General features: G+C 38.3%; 1 protein-coding gene across 4 annotated transcripts in view; it reads right to left on the bottom strand.

The window, feature by feature from the left end:
* Positions 1-25,564, bottom strand: part of ZFHX3 (zinc finger homeobox 3) — a 330,923-nt gene that overhangs the window by 123,505 nt on the left and 181,854 nt on the right. For all 4 annotated transcript variants that reach the window (XM_056811489.1, XM_056811478.1, XM_056811484.1 and 1 more), the window contains one exon: positions 20,212-20,443. In XM_056811489.1, coding sequence (XP_056667467.1) covers positions 20,212-20,443 — 232 coding nt within the window. The remainder of the gene's footprint in view (positions 1-20,211; positions 20,444-25,564) is intronic.

Below are 25,564 nucleotides of genomic sequence, written 5' to 3'. Positions count from 1 at the left end.
GAGATAGTGAAAGATGGCATGAAGACCAGGGGAAGAAGATGGAGATAGGGTTCAGAAATTCAAAATGGGGAGAAAACTGTGGGGTCTGGAATTCATGGACAATTGCCCACAGAGGAGGTGAGAATGCTGTGAAAAGAGAGAAAATCTATAGCAAATGGAACATAAGGAGAAAGAAATTCCCCCATGGATAGGCTGTGTAGTCCCTAATAAAGTGGTCAAACCTGCAAGATTTAAGGTCTATTCTGTGACTTTGATGCCAAGTAGGTATCAAAACAAACAAAAAAATTCTTCCACTCTGGCAGGGAAGGACTAATTCATCAACACCCCCCCCCAGTACCCCACCTCATCCCTGGTAAAGAGTAGTAAATAAGTATCTGCATTCCCTTTAATCTTGCATTTTTATAGAATTGCGATAATATTAGGGCAGACATCTGAGGCATAGAAAAACCAAGTTTTGTGTGTGGATCTGATCGGAAACTTCACATTTCAGTAATGTTTAGAGGTTAAAAAATTCCAGCTGTTTGAAACATCTGACCTGGTGTTCGGCCAGCTGGGCATAGCAGATGCACACCCTAAGAGCCTCGGGTCAGCCCTTAGGGTGTGAATGAAGCCTGGTATAACCCTGAAATGATCTCAGGCTCTGGTACATGCCTGAATCCAACTCCAAAGGCACGTCTTAATCCAATTTGGTATTTTGGGACCTCCTTACACCATTTGTTATAGCCCAGAATGGAGTATCAGTCCATGACCCATTTGGGAAAAGTGAGAAGAACCTGAAGTCCCAAAGTAAAACATAAAAGGATTTGTGTCAGGCTCAGACCAAGTCCTTTGGTTGATTTGCTCAAGCATGTTTATATCCCATTCAAATGAGGAAATTGGAGATACACGTTGTTCAAAGAAAAGTCTACATCTCATCAAACAGGCCAAGAGAATCGCCGTACCAGGGACGACTGGACCAAAAACTAGCAAACCAGAACACCTGGAGAATGGGGTGTTGAAGTTAAACTTCCTGCCGCTGGAGGATGGGAGAAATATTTCTAGAATGTATATATATATACATACACATATACATACTTTCTTGCCTTTGTAAGTGTAGCACAGTGTAGACATCATTTCGGTTTTATTTTAAGTGACTTCAGATCTCACAATAAGTACTTCAGAGACATCATTTGGAACAACAATTCTCATTAGAGTTTTGTAGATGTAAGAAATGGAACTGAAAGTGTATTAGCCTCAGGACACACCTGGGATAATTTTTTCTTGAATAAATCCTTGATAAGAGTCACTCATTTTTCTTAAACACAGAATACCATTTTAAAAAACTCTCACTAATCTGTAGTTCCAGTTAGTTGGGTTCCGATGAGTGGATGCCAAAGTTGACAGATTTTTTTTTTCTCCTTAAGAGCTAAAGGTCACAAAAGTCTCTTAACCCTTCCACCTCAAAAAAAAAAAAATCTAGCCAGACTTCACAGATGGCCATCAAAAGAAATTCCTTTCAAATATCTGGGTTCAAACAGATAACAGAGCATTTTGAAGTGTGGGAAAAGTCTAGTTAGAACCAACCAATCCTAGCTTTCCTCCTGACTGTAATCTCACAGCTGCTTGGATTTTTTTTTTTGCTTTCTTAAGCTAATAAAGACTGAAGGATCCTCTCTAATAAGAAAAATACTATGGAATAACAGTCGGAGCTTCCTCTCTTTCTGTTTAATGAGAGCCATGACTTGTAGTTGACAAGTAGCTGCTGGAGCTGGCTGGGGGTGTCTGGGGAGGAATGGTAAAGAGATCCCTGCCCCATCTTCATGATGCTTCAAAACAAGCCTTTGGTCTGTCTCTCATATACTCAGCTATCTAGCCACTTCCTTCCTACCAGGAGCCTCCCATTAGAGAATTTTATTAACCAAATGCTTGGGGGTTTGTATATATTTATATTACCTCCTGCACTTCCCCCTCCTGCTCTTCTGGGGCACATAGAAAAAAAAAGTTACGCTAAACTTTAATAAAAACAAAATTAAAATGATTAAACCTTTCATATCCTTTAAAGATAATCTGTCCTCTGCTAGAAGGAAACAACCTGTTGCTGCTGCTGCTGCTGTGTGTGTTACCCCTAAAGAAACCAAAATGAGTTGCCCTTGGCAAGATTTTTTTTAAGTACACTATCTTCCTCCCAGGACCCCATTACCTAGGTGCCTATTAGTCCCTCATTCCTATATATAAAAGGATCTTGTCTATACCAGCAAATTTCCTGCAAGTGGGGTCTTCATGCTGTCCTCAGGGTTTTGAGGAGGCAAGGCTCATGAGGGGGGAGAGAAGATGTAATCAAACCAGAGTCTCTTGTCAGTGGATTCTTTATTAATCCTCTCTGACCCAGGTGGACAATATGACCTCACAGGGTTGCTGCTCATTATCTATCCACCAAGCAAAGACATCCTGAGGATTCTGAAGAACCAGAAGACATCATGGAAAACCGAGGTCTTCTGTGATACAAGGATAGCTTCCATTCGGCCTCGGGTCTGAGCACATTTTTGCATAGAATCTAATTGCAGTAAAATGAGATCATGTCTGTTTGTTAGAGCCCTGGTGGAGGTCAAGGTTGTACCTGGGGCACCAGCCCTTCCAGGATGGGATAACGACTTCTGGAAACCAGGCATTTGGAGGCCTCAACAGAATAACAAATCGAGGCAGTGAGTTTTCTTTGGGTCTACAATCAAATAATGAAATGAAATCTTGTGTGGAAAATAAACAGGGTAATCGGAGACGTCAACAAATTCTGCAGGGTTTGGCATGAAGATCAGAGGCACTGAAAATTGGGTTGGGGCACAGGGAGCAGAAGGAATTGAGAGGGACCGGATGTTAAGTGAAGTGGGTTTAGTTATCTTAATACGTAGACTGCCAGGAGCTATTTTCCCTTTCTTGGTATTTTGTTTTCCACTTTATTCAAGAAAATATTTTCTAAAAGTAAAAAAGACAAAAGCTCTTCTGGCTTTCTATACTAAAGCGACAAGATAGCAAGGGGAAAACTTCTCTGGGTCCCTTAACTGAGCTGAATCCTGATTCTATATATGGAAAGGCTAGTGATGGCCTTGACACTTCCAGCTATTGTCATCACCGGTCACAGCTCAGGTAGGAAACTACATGGATTGATTTTTCACAGTTTAGGATCCACAGAACTTGTTCTTAGTTTGTTTAATAGTCAAAAACAAACAAGCAAGTTTAATGAAACTATGAAGATTCCTTATACTGTCTCACTTCCTCTCCATTTCTCCATAAGGGAATGCTAGCTACCATTTTTATTCACATTTTAACTTTCTTCCACAATCTATCAACCAATACAAATTCCAGAAGGTCATCCATTCTCATGACATGAGTAAATAAGAGGTTTCTTATTAACTCAGTTCTTGCTTCATACTGATCATATCCCCTTTCATTTTTACTTTTTCTACAAAGACATGATAGATAAAGTTGGACCCAAAGTCAGAAGGACTTGGGTTAGAATCTTGTCCTAAACATTCACTAGCTGTGTGACTGTGTTGGCAAGTCAGTAGAAAACAGCACTGCTTTGGGAGTCAAAGGACCTGAGTTCAAATACTGCCTCTATCACTTGCTTCTGACTTTGGACAAGTCATTTTAATTCTATGAGCCCATTTTCCCATTTGTGAAATAAATGGGTTAGTTTGGATGGTTTCTTTAAGGTTCCTTTCTTCCAGATCTAAATCTGGGATTCTATCAAGTTCTGTAAAATGATCCTATTCCCACCTCACAGGGTTGTTATGAGGGTGGCATAACTGATGTAAAAAAAAAATGTCTTGTGTTAGCTGTTATTACTTCTGGAAGAAATAAGAAAAGCCCCAGAACATTCTCTAAGTTTCCTTTCCTATCATCCTCTCCATAGGAGAGAGAAGACAAGGTATTCTCCCTACTCTAAGCAACCAGCAAGTTATTAAATAGGTAGTATGAAAGAACTGATCCAGTCAGCAGCACTGACTGAAATAGACTAGGAAGCTACGTGGGTCCTCTACTGGGGCCATCTTGAACCTTGTGAAGTTGACTTCTAGATGGAAATTACAAAAGGACTTGGGACTAGAAGAAATATAGAATTGCCATCCCAACTCAGGGAAAGTAAAAGATTCCAAGTATAGTTGTTGATATAGTTAAGGGTAACTGCTCCTTTGTGAACACTTATTTTGTAGACTTCTTTAGTCCTATATTATATTCTTCCAAATCTGATCAACACCATTCATGGAATTAGCATGAATTCATTTATGAGATGATCATGCTCATCAGAAAAGAAAAAACAAATGAGGAAGCAATAAATCAGAGAAGTGTGTTTGCCGTCCCAACCCCTACATAACTAACTCCTTGCCTTTGTGATCTTGTTATCAATACCCTGGAATGCTGGAAATCAAACTGGAGATCCTTGTAATTTCTAATTATAATATATAATACTGCTAAACATTTTAAGGCTACATTTAAATGTAAAATGGTAGGTCCATGCAAAGGCTGTGGCAACTACTTTAGCTTGTGTGCTTGATGAAATGCCAGAAGAAAACTTCCAAGAGTTAAACTCTCACTCCCAGTAGTCCTAGATCATTAGGGGATCAAGAGGTACCATATGCTTGGTTCCTAAGGGAGACAGTTTCTCCTACTAGGCCTCCTTCTTACTTATTAGTTCAGTAAACATCTGTCAAATGCCTGTGACAGGCAAAACATTTTGCCAAATGATGGTGATACAGAGTGAAAAAATATTCCTTGCTCTCAAGAAGCTTACAGTCTCCTGGGAAGGATACGGTATTTATATAAACAAGAAAAGAAATGGAATCCGAATTTGAGAAACATGGGGTTTAGGAGCTTGCTTTGAATATAGGGTGTAAGAAGGGACCAATGTGGGATGGAAATAGACTTGTAAAAGGGATTTTAGTCTAAACTGGGGAGTTTGTAATTTTCCCTTGAAGCAATGGAAAAGCACCGAAGATACTTAAGAATGGGAATGCCATGATAGGAACTGTTTCTAGAAGATTATTTAAGCAGCTCTATGGAGAATAAACTTGAAAGGGGAGAGCCTGAAAGCAGGGAGACCAATTAAGCTTTGGCAAAAGTCTAGAGGAAAGATAATGAGGGCAGGCCATAAGACCTGGATCCAAAATGATGGGCCTTTTCCCCATGAGGAGTGTATCATCTGAAGGGTGTTTCTTTTTCTTCCGGGCTGCTTACTTCATGCTCTATTCCCCATGCCTATTAGCCTTTGAGTTTCTCCTTCTAGAATCCTCAGCTATTTCCCCCTTCTCTCTTTCTCTTGATTCCTTAGAGCCATTGTTAGGCTAAGACAGACAGGGAAGACTGCATGGCCTTCCTGTTGGAAGAGTTGGGAGGTGGAAATGGTATTTATCGATCAGTAGGCAGCAAAAATACCAATAAAACCCCATCTTTACCCTATGACTGCCAGCTTGTGATGCCACCTTGTTGCAGTGGCATTCATCTCTGCAGTAGGCTTTTTCCTACTAACCATTCCATATTATATTAACTTGAGGTTCTGCCTGTGAAGGTGTCACTGATAATAATTTTCATCATATTTCAAATATAAAAAATGAATAAAACTGAGGAACAAAGGTCTTGAAATGATTATGGGAGAATCTTGCCCTCAACACACACACAAACACACACACAATTGTTTAAGAATAAAAAAGGTATAAACTGACTTCTTTCTCAATGCCAACCTTGGGGTCCTTGCCACAAGATCATGTATAAGGTGAAAACGAGTTGCACGAGGTCACTGATATTTCCAGTAACTGACACCCTTTGGAAGAGGTCCAAGACAGGCTCACTCATACCATAGAGAATTCTCTAACAGGTAGCATCCTGTAATAAAACCTTTTCCAACATATTTTTAATTGCATGACAAAATACTATTTTTAATGCCCAGTGGGTTCTGTTTCATCTCGAAATGAAAGCTCTTTGAGGGTAGGGGCCACGTATCTCTACAAATCAGATACAAAGGTCTATGTGCTAGTTGGAAATCTAAGGACAGTCAAGTATTTGAACTGATGCTAAGAATGCTGAGTTTTACAAGCAGAGTGATGTGACTCCCTACGCCTGGCAGCTTCCTTGATCTTTACTGACAAGGAGGACTCAAGGGGGGCACTGTGGCTAGGCTTGGTCAGGCAAGAAAAAACTTATGGCAAAGGATTCTCAGCTGACACTATGTTCTGACTCTTTTCCAGTCCTAACAAAGATTTCTTTGAGCACTGTTGGCTTTGTTTAGTGACTCCTTCCAGAAAACCTTTCTTCATATGCGAAGACCAGCAACAATGACTTTTATGTGCTGGGGGAAGATGGCTGAGGGCTTGGCAAAGGATTCCTGGCACTGCTGAGACCATCATGTCCACCAGGGGGAATGGATCTCTGACTTGGTATACAGGAACACAGCAGAGGGAATAATCCTCCTTTCCATGACCTAAAAGGATCATGATATGAAAGGAAATAATAAACTGCTCTGAAGTATTCGGCCAGTTTCAAGGAAAAAGGGCTTCAAGAATTGAAATTTAAAATCAATGAAAAAGGTGATCACCTCTGTAGGCAGGGAAAGGTGGAAGAGAAACACATACTCTCCTCTGGCTTAATAAAGTCTAATTTTGGACAAAAGTCCAACTGCAACAGATTGTACAGTTCCATGAAAAAATATACAACTGACTAAAGATGGTGGGCTTTTTCTTAAAAAAAAAAAAATTCTAGTGAGAGCTCAATTTCAGAATTCCCTGAGTGACAATCATTTTTTATGTTAATGCACACAGGAAAGGTTACAAGTTGCATCAAAAGAAAAACACCAACTACAAAAGGTCTAAAATTTGCTTTCAAGAACACATGTAAAATGCTATGTACATTTTCTGCGTCTCTCCCCAAACTATCAGATTACGGTTTAAGTATTAGGGAAAAAATTAAATACCCACTTGAAAAAGTGTCATCTCCCACACTGAAAAAATTTTTTTTCAGAGGAATAAGAAGAAAAGGCAATAGAAAGCCCACATTATTTTTGTTGGAATAAATATCACAAAAAGAATCTAGGTGGGCCTGAAAATACATTTCATAGGCTCATCTACCTCTTTTTTACTCAGTCATTCTTTCATAGGAAACTAGAAGAGTTCCACTAAAAGATATTCACATTTTCTTTGTCAGTTTAAGATGAAAAAATGTTGCATATCTGGTAGAGACCATTGGCAAATGTAGTCAGGGCTAATAACAATTTGCCACATGATATTTTCCAAAATTTAAACTATTTAAAAAATTTTAAAATATTAAAAAATTTTCACATTGCTGTAGTAAGAAGTAATATTATTAACTAGTAATGTTTTGAAAAATTCCATTTTGGCTAGGAATATCCTAAGCTAGTAAAGTTTGGAACTGATTCCTTGAGGTTCCTGGAAATTGGGGGGGTGGGGCAAAGGGAAGGGCAAAGAAGCCTGTAGACTGTGCTAATGACATCAACATTAAGTACCAAGTTCTATTTCCCTCCTTAGATAATTCAAACAAGGGAACCCGGAAACTAAATGAAGGTTACTTATACTGGTAAGTCTAATTCATTTTTTTTACTGAGATTAATTAATATTATAAAAGATTGTTCTACTTCCTGGACAACAGTGAGCACTTTAGCCAATGTAGAGACCAAGGGCAATGAGCTAAGTTCTAGAAATAAAGTCTTAGAATCTGGCCAAGATACCTTTAAGCTCTGACTTCTATTTCCTAACTGTATTCATCACTATATTCCCAGCCTTTCTGCCTCCTGTCACAGACCCCCCCCCCAAAAAAATCCTCCAAAACAAACACATCGAGATTCCTGCTTATACGTGTAATTTTGTGGTTATCATGAATGCAACCTAAGAGTTCTTGTTCTCTAAAAGGATGAGCTTCTCTGAGCTAAAAGGTAAAACAAAAAGAACTAGTATTTTTACTGATGTGCCATGATGTCAAGCTATTCAAGCAACTAGGACCCTGGGAAGGGGCCTCATCTAATTATCGGCTTGGTGGCAACTCTCCCTCTCCATACATGGTGGAACCTCAATAAACCCTCTTTTACTTATAAACATCACAGGCTTATGATTCAAGAATATTTTGAGCAATAAAGCAAAGGCCTTGGCCTTTCCCCACCTATACATAATCCCAGAGAAATGAATCCATGAAGCAGTTCATTTGCTGAAAGGGAAATTGGAAATAGCTGGAGGGAAAGAGGGGAAAAAAAGAGAAAAAGATGATCATGTTTATAGACACACACTCTTTCTTCTCCAGGATACTGTCAAGACCTGAAGACAATCTCTTTAAGAATCATTTTCTTTAAAAAAGTTTTAAAAATAAAGCAAAATACAAATTTTAAGAGTTTAAAGTAAATACATTAAATGCAATTTAAATGAATAAATAAAATTGAAAATAAACAATAAAATTTTAAAATATTTTTAACCCAGGAGTACTTCCCAATGTGCTACACACGTCCATCTACTCATTCTCCAGGAGATCTATCTTACAGTTGCTCTTACTCAGCACCCCCAAGCCACTTATTTATCTGGGATGAATCCCTGCTCCCCTGAACAAACTATTTTTACAAAAATAAGTCAATATGAGGTAAGTGAAAGAAGGACAAAATACTAACAACTAGGGTAGGTGGGGTGAGAAAACAAGGAAAGCCTAAAGGCAGCCCCTGAATTAAGCCTTGAAGCAAGAGAAAGATTTTGAGAGGGGGAGATAGAATGTGGAGATTGGAAAACAGCTCCGAGACCAACTTGGCTGGAATAGAGAGGAAAACAAGGAAACTAATAGGAGACGCATCAGGAAGAGTAAGTAGGAATGGCATTGCAGAGAGTCTTAAATTCCAGGTTTTTTTGTATCCCGAGGCAAGAGAGAAGGACTGAAGATTCTTGCTCAAAGGAGTGGTCCCAGCAGACCAGCGCCTTGGGAAGACTTGTTTTGGCTGCGATGCGGAGGAAAGATTGGAAAGGAGAGAGATTAGAAACAGGTGATGATGCTACAGAAGGTTATGGGAACAACAGCCCAGGTGATGTGGCTCTGCCTGAGATAACAGCCAGATGAAAGGCAAGACGAGGACCGAGTTACGGAGGGGAAGTCTACATGGCTGGGGAGAACACTGGACACAGTAACAGCAATGTTGTATGATGGGCAACTGTGAAACTTGGCTACTCTCAGCCATGGAATGATCTGGGACAAGCCTGAAAGACTTAATTCAGAGAATGTGCTGTTTACCGCCAGAAAGATGACTGTAGGGGCTGTTTATCACATCTATTTATCATCTTCTTTTCTACCTCTTGATTAGGTATGAGAGTGCTCTTATAACAACGACCAGTGTGGAAGTGTGTTTGAATCATCGTAAAAATAGAATTTAGAAAAGTCTACACGGCTTGACAATTAACTGGATGTGGGTTTGGGGAGGGGGTCAGAGAGAGCAAAAGAAGAGAGTCAAGGTTGACTTGGAGGCTACATGAAAAGTCTGGCTCTCCCTTCCTCCCTCCCTCCTTCAAGTCTCCTCCATCTTCCCATAAAGATAACATGACATAAAATACTTATTGAATGCTTTATTGATTTACTGTTATAATTATATAAATACTTATTGAATGCTTTATCATTATTATAATTATATAAAATAGTTATTGGATGCTTTATTGATTCATTAATTATATAAACGTTTGAGGGCTTTTTTGATTATTAATTATAATGATATAAAATACTTATTGAATGCTTTATCATTATTATAATTATATAAAATAGTTATTGAATGCTTTATTGATTCATTAATTATTATAATTATATAAACGTTTGAGGGCTTTATTGATTATTAATTATAATGATATAAAATACTTATTGAATGCTCTATCATTATTATAATTTTATAAAATAGTTATTGGATGCTTTATTGATTCATTAATTATTATAATTATATAAATGTTTGAGGGCTTTATTGATTAATTATAATGATATAAAATACTTATTGAATGCTCTATCATTATAATTGTATAAATAGTTATTGGATGCTTTATTGATTCATTAATTATTATAATTATAAAAGTTTGAGTGCTTTAGTGATTATTAATTATAATGATATAAAATACTTATTGAATGCTTTAGCATTATTACCATTATATCAAATAATTATTGAATGCTTTATTGATTCATTATTATAATTATATACAAGTATTTGAGTGCTTTATTGATTAATTATAATGATCTAAAATACTTATTGAATGCTTTAGCATTATCATTATATAAAAATACTTTTGAATGCTTTAGCATTATTATATCAAATAGTTATTGAATGCTTTATTGATTCATTATTGTAATTATATATATGTTTGAGTGCTTTATTGATTATTAATTATAATGACAAAATACTTATCAAATGCTTTAGCATTATAATTATATAAAAGTTTGAGTGCTTTATTGTTTATTAATTATAATGATAGAAAATACTTATTGAATGCTTTCTCATTATTATCATATAAAAATACTTACTGAATGCTTTATTATCGATAATTATATAAAATACTTATTGAATACTTTACCGATTATTAATTATAATTATATACGTTTTTGAATCCTTTATTATAATTATATAAAATACTTATTGAATGCTTTATTGATTATTAATGATAATTATATAAAAGTTATTGAATCCTTTATCATAATTATATAAAAATACTTATTGAATGCTTTATTGATTATTAATGATACTTATGTAAAATATGTATTGAATGCTTTATTATCATTATTGTGGTTATATAAAATACTTATTGAATACTTTATTATTTATTAAAATGATATAAAATACTTATTGAATGGTTTATTGATTCATTATTATAATTACATAAAACGTATTGATGTTATTATTATAATTATGTAAAATACTTGTTGGATGCTTTATTATTTATTTAATGAATTATATGCAAGACATCATGCTAAGACCACTTTAAGGGAATGCAAAAATTTGGGAAATTTATAAAAAAAATAATATGAAGCATTCTGTGCCTCCCACTCCCACAGAGGAGAATTGGGCACAACATGTTTTTAAAAAATGCAACAATAAAGCCAGGTAAATGGAATATTCAGGTAACCCAAACTGGAATCCTGACTTCAAAAGACCAGAATGGATCAAGCAGTGAACAGAATTCAACCATTTGGTCCCTTTTCCCCCAAAAGAGTTAGAACAAAGCAAAATAAACCTTGCTCTTTGTCTCTGACTGATGAATATTACAGAGAAAATGGTGTGTACCATGGAGGGATTTCCTTGAAAGAAGGGTATGCCTAGGACACTGAAGCCACAGCTTCTGTAATACCATTCATTGGTTCTGAATTGAATTTCAGGCCAAACTGGACACCGGCCAGGACTGCCCCAAAACAGGGCAGAAGCAAGTGCAAACAGTACACACCACCCCAGATCTCTGCCTGGACCCGGGCCACATCCTGGCTAAAGAGACTCTTCCAGACTAACAACTTTTCAAGGCATTGCAACAGGGTTCTGCCTGAAAATACCTTCCTGGAGCTCGGGTTATTAGCATATTTTGCAGAGAGCAAGCAGAAAAGTTTAATTGTCCCTAATTATCCAGATCAAGAAGGCACCCAGATAATGGTTCTCGGATTTCTTGCCTGGTGTCCATGCAATTTCCTTGTCTCTGGCTTCATTATCTCTCTCCAACTGGAAGGAGACTGGGGCTGCCCAGGCTGCTCCCCATGCCAGCCCCCCGGTTCCCAGGAAGGCAGTGGCAAGGGAGGAGACAAAGGTCTCTTGTGTAGAGGAGTCCTCACCCTTTTTTTGCCAGGCTCCGTGTGTGTATGTGTGGGCACCCCCAAGTACCCAGTGAGGAAGGACTGAAATACAAGTAATGTGTAATCAGAAGCCATCACAATTACAAATGTAAATGAACAGGCAATTGGCACTGACCTTTGTAGATTGTTAGAGGACTAATTAAGGCAAATCAGGAACTCTGTTCCAACAGAAAAACAAGATAGTAGACGCCCTGAGAAATATCCCTGTCCTTGTCACATAAAGGGAAAAATACAAAGAATCCTTCACACACAACTCATGGGGGTTGGGGGGCCTGGCTACGGATAAACTCCTTTTCCCCTCAAAATAAAGGCAAGGTTCATCGAGAACTGAACTTGTACAATTGGAGCCCCCAAACTAGCCCTACTCGCAGAGACGGACCTCCCTCAGACACACCTGGTGGGGAGGGGATTCTCCACAATTTCCAGGTCCACCAGAGACACTCAGAAGCACTTTTAGGAACACTAACGAGGACATTTTGCAGTTTTTTCACCCAAAATTCCTTGTGCATTTCAAATAAAGGAGGAATGTTTCTCCAACATTTTTGAAAAATGTAGCAATCGGATGTCATTTTCATTTCAATTTCATAGTTTGAAATACTTTGAAAAAAAAAGAAGAAAAAAGAAGAAATACTTTGTCCTTCCTTCTGTTCATTTCCTTTAAAAATGAGAAAATAAAAACCAGGAGTATAGTATGGCCCTCGGTTCAATTTTTCACAGTATTACTATAGGGTGGAAGTATTGGAAATACACTTTGGAGCTCGGGCAGAGTATTGGAGGGTCATAAGAAAAATGGTAGTCCTGCTCCTTTTGAGAAAAAAGTAGTGTTAACCGTATACATGTTATAATAACTTAAGTTATAGTTTTACTTACATTATTTCATGTAAATTGTTCAAACATAAAATACTGTTTTATGCCAATTTTTGAAAGCCAAACACGAGACAGTTTATCTTTCTATTCACTTTAGGCATCTGAATGAATCAGAACTTCTAGGAAAAAGTCTGTTTTTAAAGAGATAACAAAACCAGTCAATTAAATAAAGCCAATATAATTTCGGAGCTGCTAAGTGGCTCAGTGGATAGAGCACTAGTCTTGGAGTCAAGAAAATCTGAGTTCAAATCTCACCTCAGACACTAACTAGCCGGGTGACACAGGGTAAGTTGCTTGACTCCTATTTGCCTTATCTGTAAAATGGGGACAAACTGGAGAAAGAAATGGCAAACCACTCCAGTAACCTTGCCAAGATAACCTCATGGACTTCTGTCTGTGGGGTAGCATCGAGTCAGACATGACTGAACAACAATACGTTCTGTTTTCAGGTTGGTCTGAGTCCTTTAAGATTGTGCTGTGTTTCCGCTACCGTTTTACCTCTAAAATCAGTATAAATTCCATCCTGAATGACAGCGGTACAATTATTTATCTATGTACGTGTGGTCAGTTGATCTAAACACAGGGAAGAAAGTTCCTTTCCCTGCTGTTATACTTTAAGGTCACGTGAAACTCCAGTGGATCAGACCCTTATCTAAATTATGTGTGCATTGAATTATTATATATATTTTATATTTATATATTATATATGATGAGACCTATAAAAATAAATGAAAAAATTTAAAAACCTTTAAGAACAGACTTTTTTCTATAAGTTCTGATTCATTCAGATGCCTAAAGTGAAAAGAAATTTAAACTGTCTCGTTTGGCTTTCAAAATTGGCATAAAACAGTATTTTATGTTTGAACAATTTACAAGAAATAATGTTTATATATATATATATATATATATATATATATATATCATCATCAGCTGCCCTTGGGCAAGGTTTAGAAATCTCCCTGAGCTTGATAGAGAAAGAAGAGATGGGCAAGAGACAGAAGGCAGGAAGAGAACATGAAGAAAAGAGTGATGGAGTCAGAAAAAGAATGACCCAGAGATCTGATAGAGTAGAACTAGCTGGTTTCATTGGAAATCCAGGGATTTTGTTCATTCCTGCAAGTTTCTGATCTGGGATGAGGCCCCTCTAAAATGAGTGGAGAGCAATCTGGCAAGGGCTGTTGGGTCAAAGACAAGGCAAGGAGAACAATCTGGCTCCAGGTGCCAAAAGATACCCTATAGGGCTAGTTGACAGTAATGGTCTTTATTTACCTTTGAATAAATAATCAATGCATAGCAGGATTAGTTAAGAAGGTTAACTTCTAAGCAAAGTGAACAGGCAACTGGTGTGAAGAATGCCAGATTGATGAATGAACTGAAAGCCCAGCTCACAGGGTGATCTTGCTCTCATCACTATCATCTCTTCCGGACTGGCTGGTTAAAATGGTACCCTATTGGTACTCCACTATGATAGGGCATCAAGAGCTAAATCGGGTCAATGAGAAGATGTTCATCCTTTGTTTTAAAGAGTCCCCCATGACCTCAGGGAGCGTCTTTTTGGCCATTAAACTAAACTCTAAACTCTCAAGGGATTGTTGCTCTTATTTAGATGGCATTACAGTGTTCCAAATTAGGATGCTTTTGTCACTGTATCATGTGCCAGGAGAAGTCGCTGTAAGGACTTCCTTTAAACAAGGCATTCCTCTTCAATTTGGTCCTTGTGATGAGCCCCTCCACGACACTGGCAAACACCTCTGGCAATTATACATTTACCCATTTTATGTCACACTTGATATATATAATCACTGTACAGTCCAACGTGATTTTTGCTGTTAAACCTTTGGAGGACTCTTGTATGGTTTTGGCCAAAAGTACTTGTTTGAGGATAGCCTTTATGGCTGATTTTTTTTTCTTTACCAAATTAAATGATTCTTAAAGCCAATGTACAATAAGCATAATGGAACTTTAAATTCTATCAGTCAATTGTGCTGAGAATATCATTTGTGAAAGCCTGCCTTGGCCCTTGTCACCCTTTCATCAAGGATACTTTTAATGCATCTGTCAATTATTCTCAATAAGATTGAGTGGAAATGGAAAAGTAGACATGTGGATGCATAGTTATTTTTAGCACCCATGAAATGGGGGACAATAGCCTCCTTGCCACTACCTGTTTCACTAGACGGTTAGAAGAACGTGGCTTATAAGGTGTCAAGTACACTACACACACGTGGCTATTTTATTGCAGGTATTACAAGAAGGATGAGGACAATGCTGCATTTCGGTGGTCTCTGACATCTCCAGCCCAACTCATTTTGTATTTCTCTGGCTTCTCTGCCAGTGGAGATCCCATCATTGGGAAGTTGCATCATCTTGCAAGATCCAGTCAGCTTTGCTGCTCACCCTTTATCTTGAGGTGGAGGATGGAGTCCTAAACTCCTGCATTTAAAGAGATGGAGCAGCACTGACCTGTCCAGAGACACCTTTCCTTTCCCATCCCACTGCACTCATTCTGGATTTCCTTGACTGCGGCACTAGGCTATCCCAGCTATCCCTCCCTGCCTTTCTCTCTCTCCTTCCTTTCTTCCCTTTCTAAGGCAGAAGATGCTATAAGGGCTAGGCAATTGGGACTAACTGTCTTGCCTAGAAGTGTCTGAGGCCATATTTGAACTGAGGACCTCTCATCTCCAGGGCTGGTACTCTACACACTGTGCAGCTTTCTTTTATGTGTTGTCTTCTTCCCTAAGAATGGAAGATCCTTGAGGGCAAGAATATTTTTTCTTTTTTATATTTGTATCCCTGGCACATAGAAGGTGCTTAATCAATGTTTAATGACTTTAGTAACTGCTTCACACATTTTCACTAGAGTCAAATGTCTTCTCCTAAGGATGAGAAGTTCCAAACTGGGTTTGTTGATGATTAGCTCCCTAAAAAGACAGTATGCAAAACCATTGCAATTTTTAAAGACATTTATTTTTGCAGATTTCTTCAGCTTCTGATGCCTACCAAATACATGCATTAAAACGGACTTAAATTTTACTTCTGGTGAAGGTTTCAATGTGCAATTAATTACGATACCATAAATAACAGTGACAAATGTGTTGGAAGAAGAGAGGTTCAGATGAGGAAGGACTACGGTTGGTGATGTTTGCCAGAGTTCATCCAGGGAATTCCTATTACTTATAGAAGGTAGAGAATTCAGAATTCCATGGGGGGGGTGTACTACAGATTTCCCAAAAATAAAAGGAGTTAATTTAAAAAAAAAATGTGCACTTAAATGAGTGAGTTGGAAGTCCCTGTAGTTGAAGGCTTTAATAATTCATTTGATAGTTTTTTTAGCTTACAACTGCTCTAAGATTTTTGAGACACCTTTTACAGTGCTTTCTTCATCATCACTCAGTAAAGTGGGGACAACACAAACAGTGTTATTCCTATTTTACAAAAGAGGAAACCAAGTCTCAAGAGGCTGACATAACTATAGCCATAAGAGTCAACAGTGTGAGCCTGACCCAAATCCAGGGCTTCTGAACAACCAAATATCTTTTCTTTTAATATGACACTAGGCTATTTTAGGAGGCACTGGAAAACACCACAACCACCAAGAACTATTACTTTAACTCTTTAGCAGGAGAAGAGAACATCCCTATCTAGCTAAAAGGCACCAGAAAAAAAATTCTGAACCTCAGAGATGTTGCTAAGGAACTTAAGAATACCCAGAAAACCAGATGACCTTTTTTTGGACACTTCCAAAGTGAACAGAAAAATACTCCATTACTCAAAAATTGGGTCCAAACAAGGGAGATGAAACCAATTTGAAATAGTCTGTTGAGTTCAAGGGACCACAGTTTAGAAGGGTATTTTGACAAATGGAAGTATATTTAGGGGAGAGCTGCCAGGATGGTGAGAGTGTTGGAAACTATGCCATCAGAGGCCTGGCCAGGGGAACTGGGAAGGTTTTAGCCTGAAGAAAAGGAGACTTGGGGGAATAAGGGATGTAGAGAGGGAATATGAAGATTGTCTTCCAAATATCTAAAAGGTTATCACGTGGAAGGATTAGATTTGTACTGTGTGGCCTCAAAGGGCAGAACTAGAAAGTAGATTTTGGCTTGAGGGAAAGAAAATTTGCTAACAATGACAGCTATTTGAAAATGGAATGGGATGCCTTAGGGAGAAAGTTAGCTTCTCCAAGCAAGCTAGATGAGAATATGCTGGTGATGCTGTCAGTGCTGTGGGATTCATAACTTGGGTAGGGGTAAGAATAAACCACATGAGATCTCTTCCATTTCCAAGATGAAAGATTCTATAACATCTATGGGTCTCGATTTTGGCATCTGAAAATGATGGGAGCTGGACTAGCTGCTAAGGTCCCATTTATCTCAAAAATAATGTATTTCTACATAATAAATGCTAAAAACTTAACCCATTTGATATCTCAGACATTTGGGGCTCCCAAAAAAGATCACATAAGAAAAATCAATACAGAGAATGACTGCTGTTTTTGGCTGAGACATTTGCTCTAAAAATGAAGGAGATGCAACTAAAAAAACAAGTTAGTTTGTGTTTATAAAGTATGTGATAAAATGCTAAAATTCTATTGATCTTTATCTCCTTTTCTCTTCCTAAATAAGGTTTCTCTCAACAAATTTCTGAGTAGGTGATCTCCAGATAACAAGAAAGAGATGATGTTTCTGAAATGATTCAGAAAATAATGTTATCACTGCTAACTTCTGCTTTCTTCATAGAATTTATCAACTCTGTTTTATTTATGGAAATGGAAGCCTGACCATTTCTGAAGGCCAAAGACAATTTGAACAGGTTTTGAAAAACAGTGAGGTGTTCAGATCAAAGGAGCTAGGAATACCATTCTAAGAAGAAGTTAATGGGAGAAATCTAGAAAGCAATGGAAGGAAGAAAGACTTCTCCAAAATGGGCTGCATAAAACAGAAGGTTAAGTTTTAAAACAGTCAACTGTCTGTTTTATTAGAATTTTGTTTAGGACACCTAATTATCACAAAGGGAATTCTTCAAAGAATAAAAGATATGTTGTAATAAGCAGGAGGGCTCTTTAGTTTCCTTTGGTATCACTGGTATCCCTTTTGGCAGTCAATGAAACCTATGGACCTCTTTCCAGAGTATTGGTTTTAAATAATGGGAGGAAATGCTAGATTTCAGTTTAGATGTTAAAGATGTATTTTTTTAAGAAATTAATTTTAATTTGTTAAATTAAATTTAAATTTTTTTCTTCATTCAAATTCATGGACATTCTAAAATCTAACTACAGTCTTTATAGGTCTGTGTTCCCCAATCATTTGCTGGAGGAACCAAGTTATAAGTCAAGATGAAGAAAGAAGGAGCTCAGAGCCCAGGAGTAAATAACTAGAGGATAACTGATACGGTTGTGCATGCCTCTAATCTCCACTTCCAGGAAAGCCAAGGCTGGTGGGTCACTAGAGGCTGGGAGTTCTGAACAAAGGTAGGGTTAAGTCTACCATGTCCCCACACTACCTTTGTTACCAATAAGCTGAGCCTCCAGGCTAGTGGACCCAAGTTGGAAATGGAGCAGGTCAAAGCTTTTATGCCAATCAAAAGTAGAATCAGCCCCTTAAGGGGCTGCTACACTCCAGTCTGGGTCAGATAGAGAGACCCAGCCACAAACAAAACAAAAAAGAACTAGAATAAGGGGTTTAAAACATGATGGACATCTACACACCAGGAATAAGCAGCGAGGAGGAAAGGGAATCATTAAGAGTGAAATACCCAAAACTGACATAACTGAACCAGATAAAAAAGAAGCCAGTAAATTCCACGAATAACCCTTTTAATGACCAAATGCCACTGTTAGACTTTAGAGCAAGCATCTCAAAAGCCCAGAGCCAGGGCGTTTCTTTTGCCTAGAAAATGCTTAGCATACTGCCATACACATGTGACTACTTAAGTATTAATTCATGGTGGTAGAGCCCAAGTAGAAACTTTAATGGCTGCAGTACTTCGAGTCATCCTAGATAAAGCATCTTCAAAAATCCTGGAGGAGACAACATTGCAAAGGCCTCAAGGTAAGGCAAAAATTGGTGCAGTGATTTAATAGACCCTCTATCAATAGGGCACCAACTTTTCTAAACAAGTTTTATCTACAGAAGATCCGAAGAAGTAATAATTTGATTTTTGGCTATAGTGACAAGAAACTCAACTATTCCATCAAAGGGAAAAACATGATCTCATCCTTCTGGATAACCTAACAGCTTGGACAAATATTAACACTTAAAGGAAATTCTGAGGGTTGAGAAAGATCTCAGAGTTTATACATCTATCTTTCCCCCTAAAGGTGCTTTAAAAATATACATAATAAAATAATAAATATTATAATATACTAATATTAATATACTAATACTAAATAAAATACTAAAATAAATACTAAAATAAAAATTTACATACTTTTGAGTTGTAAAAAAAGAAAAATATACATAATACACATCATTGCATGTGCCCAAGGGTCTTAATATTCCAGTCAATATTAAAACTCTCAAACTAACTTCTCTAGCTGTCAATTCCGAGATTGAGATTCTTCATGATCATAAACCATGGGTTTCGTTTAAGTTTTATATTCCTCTTATCAGAACCACAATGAAAAATAACTTTAGAAAAAAAGGCTCCCTAAGATTTTCATAATCCAATTCCTGAATATTGGAATTAAATTGGAATTGGAATTTTAAAAAATTAAATAACAGAAGGGGAGGGGTGATTTCTTCAAAGTTGTAGGCTAGGATTTCTTTTAAAACCCTTACTTTCTGTCTTAGTAACAACTTTAAAACACAAGGTCAAGAGCTAGGCAAAGGAGATTAAATATAATTTGCCCAGAGTCACACTTCTAGGAAATGTCTGAAGCCAGATTTGAATGCAGGTTCTCCCAACTCCAGATTTGGGGCTCTATTCATTAACTATTTGGCTGCCCCTATGTTAGACTATCAAACCACCAACTGCCTCTCTTTCTTCATGTCTCACACATTCACTGACATTTGTTTCAAGCTAATTTTGGCAATAATTTGAAACCATATTCTGTATCTGAGGGAGTAAAAAAAAATGGACTGATGGGGTAAAAAACAAACCAACAAAAAACCTCTTCTTCTCAGAGTTGGCCTAATTGGTGGGGAGTTTTAAATTGCCTGATACATTATTTTTTTAAAGACTTAATTCTGTACATGTGGCTAGAGTTCTTAATTAAAGCAGAAGCAGACTCCTACAAATCAATCAATACTTCTTCCGAAACATATTTGCAATCTTTACGGTTTCCCGTATTGTTCAGTTATAAATATGTGGTCTACATCCACTAATTCCCTCTTCCATAAATTAAATCAAAACAAAACAAGCATGAAAACCATCCTTCAGGGAAGTCTGACAGAACAGGATCCCTGTAGAAGCCTTCAGATCCCCACAGTCACACATCCAGAGAAGAAATGATCCCCCACAAAGGACCTTGCTTTGATTCCAGCTCAGAACCAGAATAAGAGGCCAATTCTGGGCCAGAGAGAGGCCACTCACCTGGATCAGTGGCTGGGCACTTGCGGATGGTGAAAATTTGCCCCAAGTCTTCTTCTTCCTCGGGAAGACCCTTCTGGAGTCTCTGCAGCTTGCGCAAGCTCTCACTCCGTTGGTGTTTCATGGAGCGCACATGCTGGATGAGGTTAAGCTTGGCTTTGGTGGAATAGTTACAAAGGACACAGTGATAGTAGCAGCTTTCTCCCTCTACCCCGGTCTCGTGCTGCTGAAGGTGCTGTGAACAAAAGACATCGACAATGAGCCATCAAACCAATGGCCAGGCTACCCGAACTCCCTTCCCTCCATCAGCAACTCGCTCTCCCTCCAGAACAGAATCAGCCCCATTGAATCATTTCAGCAACTCCTCCAGCACTTAAGCTCTGGGTAGCTTTGAGGAGGAATCTGGTCCAAATTCTCTTCCTGCTTAGGTTCTCACGTGGGTGCCCCCTTTCTCTTTTCTGTTTCCCCAATTCACCCCTAAATAGTGCTCCATGTATCCAGTTCAATGCAGTAAACCAGACTGTCTCAGCCAGATAGGACATCAGGGACCAGTGATTAAAATCTTCTCAACAAGAACCATAGTGTGATAATAGAAATTCTGAACTGGTGACTCCCTCCCCCAGGGACAAAGGGAAGAATGATTTCTCTTAAGTAGTTTACTGATGGGATTATTAGATTGGGAGCTCCTTGAGGGAAAGGGGCTGTTTTTGTCTTTCCTCATATCCTCAGCCTTGGCTCATAGTAGATGTTTAATAAAAGCTTGTACACTTGACTATTAGGCTAAGGTGATCCATCCCACCTCCTGGACTGGGAAGGGAAACTCCAGAAAGTCTGAGTGCAAGTGTACCAAATGCTCTCAATGGAGTGAGGATAACCAACTTTGGGAAGCACAATATCTGCCATCATTTAAAAATCTATCCAAGCTTCCTGGGGTTCAGATATGATCCTGGACAAGTCACTTGCCCACCATTTGCCTAGCCCTTATCCGTCTTCTGCCTTGGAACCAATACACAGTATTGATTCTAAGATGTAAGATGAAGGCTTAAAAAAAATCTACACAAGGAATAAGAGCTAGAAGGAAAAGAGTGGTGGAACTTGTCCAAAAGCTAGAGAGCCTGCCTTCTGATCCTGCACTCTCTTCACCACAATGTCCAATGCCCTTTGTGAGAAAAAATAGGGATTTTTTGAATGCCTTGAGAATTTTCCTCCTCCTCTTCGCAGGTAAGGTCTACATCATACATAGTACCACAGTGGTACTTTCTACTGGAGGCTTTCAATATTTCCTCTAATTTATTGCCAAGGAAATTCTCAGCTGTCACAGAGAATGTAAACTTCCGGCATTCAAATATGTTTATTTTTTAAAAGGAATATTTTTGGGCAACTAGGTAGTACAGTGAAGAAAGCACCAGACAAGGAGCTGGGAGGACCTAGGCTCAAATCTGGCCACAGATACTTCCTTGCTGTGGGATCCTGGGCAAGTCACTTAACCCGAATTGCCTAGTTCTTAATGCCTCTTCTTGTATTTAGAATGGATAGTATACTCATATAAATTTGTTTCTATGTATACATTAGTATTACTTATACTGAGGATTGATACATAGTACTGATTCTAGGAGAAGGTAAGGGTTTAAAAAATAAATAAAATGAAAAAGGAATGATTTCAAGTGTCCCTCCCTCCCTTGTTATACCTGAGGCAGCTAGCCCCCTGCCCTGCCTGCCCCTGGTCTTTACTCTCCTCCAAGATATCCTCATCCTATAATCTCTGGTGCTTCTTGGCATGTGATGTGTGCCTGCCATGTGTAGCTTAGGAGAAAACTGAACAGATTTTTCTTTTTGATGAGCCCCTAAACTTCTTCTAGGATATCCCTACTCAGAGGAAGGTCAATTAAAAAAAAGGACAATTTAATTTAGGAGTGAAGGTAATTCCTGTTTGATGGCATCACTCTAGAAACTCATGTGTCTGTACATGAGTCCTCAATTCACCAAAAAGGTGTGAAAAATCTGGAGCCATGTTTGCACATTGTTTGGAGTGGTAACATGAATACACTGGGTAATCCATGTAGAAAACTATTATGGATTGAGCTCTAAGGCCTTCAGCCCTTATTCATACACATAGGAGAAATTATTCCGGAGTAAATCCTGCTCTGGAGTACAGACTCACAGATCCTTGGTAAGGGCTCGCATGGTTTTTGTGTGCACCCAACAGGAAAATTCTCTCTTTCCAAATGGGTGGATTAACACACTCACATGCAGTACCTTGGGACAACATAAATCCCTCCAGGAACAACCATTCTAGAACAGTTTGACAATTAGTGGAAGGCTGCAAACAAGGGAGTTGAGTAATGCTTGATGTTAAAAGAACTACAGCTGGGATAAAGCTGTTCTCTTGGAATAATTTAGCAAATTTCATTAAGTATTTCCTTCCTAACTGCCTACCCTCCACCCCTCCATCAGAGATGTATTTAGAAGGAGATTTAGCAGGGGGGAAAAAAGGAATAAAATAGGGAAACTGCTGTGTCAATGTATTCCAAGGCAGAGGTATCACACCATGGTGGTCCAGGACCTTCCCAGTAAGGCTCAAACCAAATTAAAATGCAATTGGGAAATATTTAACAAAATTAATATAAAATCAGGTTAATGTGTAGTTTTCTAGGGGAGCGGCCCCTATTTCTATTTGAGGTTGACACCCCTGTTCTCTAAAGGATCCTAAGCTAGGACTGGGGAGAAGCCATGGATGGTAAAAAGGATAAGGGAAAACCATAGCAGAATGCTGGTTTGTTCTCTATACATCTGGAAGGCTCTCATTCCTCATCTCTGTTTCCTGGCTTCCTTTAAGTCTCAGCTAAAATCTCACCTTCTCCAAGAAGCCTTTCCCCGTCTTCTTTGATCTTGGTTACTCTCCTCTGAGATTACACCAAAATTATAGCACATTTGTACAAAGTCATTTGTGTGTTGTCTCCCCCATTAGACTATGAGTTCTTTGAGAGCAGAGATGGTTTTCTGCCTTTCCTTAGTGCTTAGTATATGCTGACTTAGTAAATGACTAATGGCCTCAAATTTGGGGTTCTCAAATTTGGGGTTCTCAAATTTGGGGATAACAACTAGAAAGTTGTTATCCTCCCTGACTTTCCCCAGAAGGTCTGATTATAGTCAAAAGTCCATCAAGCTCTCTGTGTGGACAGGGACTTGGCATGGAATTTGGAGAGAACAAAGCCCTAAGATGACCAGGAGTCACAGAGGCAGGAGCATGACATTTAATAGAACTTCCACAAAAACCGAATGAGTTAAAAATAATGAAAAGAGAGTCACAGAATCCAAGGCAAGAATTTCTGTCAAGAGATTTCGGTGGCATCATAAACCATGAACTTGGAACAATCATCATTCCTTCTTTGTCTCTAAGCCTTTTCCCCTCAACTCCCATCTCTCTCTCTACCATCACTTATCACATCCCCAATAATAGGATTTCCTTTTAATAAAGTGTTACATTTTTTATATAAAATTCTATTATGGGTCTGCTATGTCTATTCCAAAATAGCTTGAATTTCCACCTACTGTGAGAAAGCCAGGAGTAACAAACATGGCTAAAAAGGTTCAAAGAGGTTTTCTAAAATGTATGTCATACATACCTGAATCCATAGATTCTCAGGTTAAAATATGACTTAAATTCTAAATCAAGATAATCGTCTTACCCTGAAAACTCCTACTTTAAAAACTTGACATAGTAAAGATGCTGCTAATTCTGCCTTCTTGTGTTTCATTAGTTATTCTTCTGGGACAGTAGAAATTATTGTGTCTATTATTTCAGATCCATTTTTAGGGAAAATGATTAAATAAAGCCAACTACTAAAAAAAAGGAGGAAAAGGAGGAAAAGGGAAACAAAAAAGAATGACTATATTCAGTGTTCTTTTTACATAAGCTTGCAAAAAAGTGACAGGGGATTGGTGAGCTAGTCCATTCTCTTAAAGTAGTAGATGAAAAATTCAGATTAAATAATGTCTAGTTCATTAAGGGATGTATTCCTCAGTGGCTATGTGATACCCTTTCTCAATTAGTATAGTATACTGAAAAGAACCCTGGATTTGGAATCAAAGGAGTTGGCTATGGATCCCATCTACACCATTTTATTATCTGTGTGACCCTGAGCAATTCTCAACCTCTCTTTGCTTCAATTTTGTCTTGAGGGGTTTGGACTAGATGACGTCTAAGATTCCTTCTGATTCTAGATCTACGAATCCATATATCTGCATCTTCTCAGTCCATTTGGAGGTTGGGAAATAGCCACACTTACTAGAGTATCCTAAATCCTATAATCTAATTCCTATATCTAAACAACACAGGAAATACAAATATCAATAACGGATCCAACTTCAGGAAAATAAGACCCAAACTATTTTTAAGTGCCCTGGAACAGTCGTCTGCCTTGTAGGGTCTGAATATAGACCCCAAAACTCCCTGAACCAGATTAAGATGGAGCTGGAAAGTGAGGAACAAAATACATAAAAATACAATAAAACACAGATGATGTCAATTTGTGGTTTTCTAAGCCAATATGTGACTTCAAGGACATGTTTCTATATGAGCTCAATGACACTGCCCACCTCTGTCCTACCACACTGTCTATCACTCCTCCCAGTTTTGAGAGGCTGAGATACTCCTGGGTCTCACTCCTATCCTTGTCATCCACCGCGATGTACCACGCTGTCCTATTAGCAGAACTCCAGGCTTTGCTTTGGGCTAATAAGGAGAAGCAGGAGGGGGCTAGACAGGCACATGTGTGATCCCAATGGGGGAAGTCAGCCAATGACACTTCTAACCCTCAGAAGGGAGTAGGAGATGTTTTCATTTGGAGTAGAAGAGAGAGAATAATTTGTTCCTGACCCAGCTAATTAGAATACCCTCAATTGGGATCACAATGTATTTAATTAAATTCACTGTAATATATGAAGAATCCACCAAGGCACAAATCCCAATGGTACACTCAATAAAGATGCTGCTTTCTTTCAGAGTTCCTTCCCTTTCACAAATCAGAACATTTCTCCCCCTCCACCCCCATCGTCTCAAGTTCCTTTACCTTTTCTTCTAAAATCTGGGATTCCCCTCCAATCCCATGGGGGAAGTACTAGGCTCAATTCAATTTCATTTTAATTCAACAAATATTTATTAAGTTTCTAAAATGTGCAAGGCCCCAGGGATACAAAGATAAATACACTATAGACCCTTCTCTAAAGGAGCTCACAATCAAACCCAGGGCAACTGCTCATCAGGTAGAATATAATCAAGATTTTTTTTTCAAGTGTGGGCAGGACAAGATGGTCACTGGTGTCCCTTCTCACTCTAAATTCGGGGATGTTGTAA

The sequence above is a fragment of the Monodelphis domestica genome, chromosome 1 (genome assembly GCF_027887165.1).
Source record: "Monodelphis domestica isolate mMonDom1 chromosome 1, mMonDom1.pri, whole genome shotgun sequence".
In the NCBI taxonomy this organism is placed as follows: Eukaryota; Metazoa; Chordata; class Mammalia; order Didelphimorphia; family Didelphidae; genus Monodelphis; species Monodelphis domestica.
The sequence above is the reverse complement of the archived record's forward strand: the minus strand, read 5'-3'. Positions and strand labels throughout refer to the sequence as shown.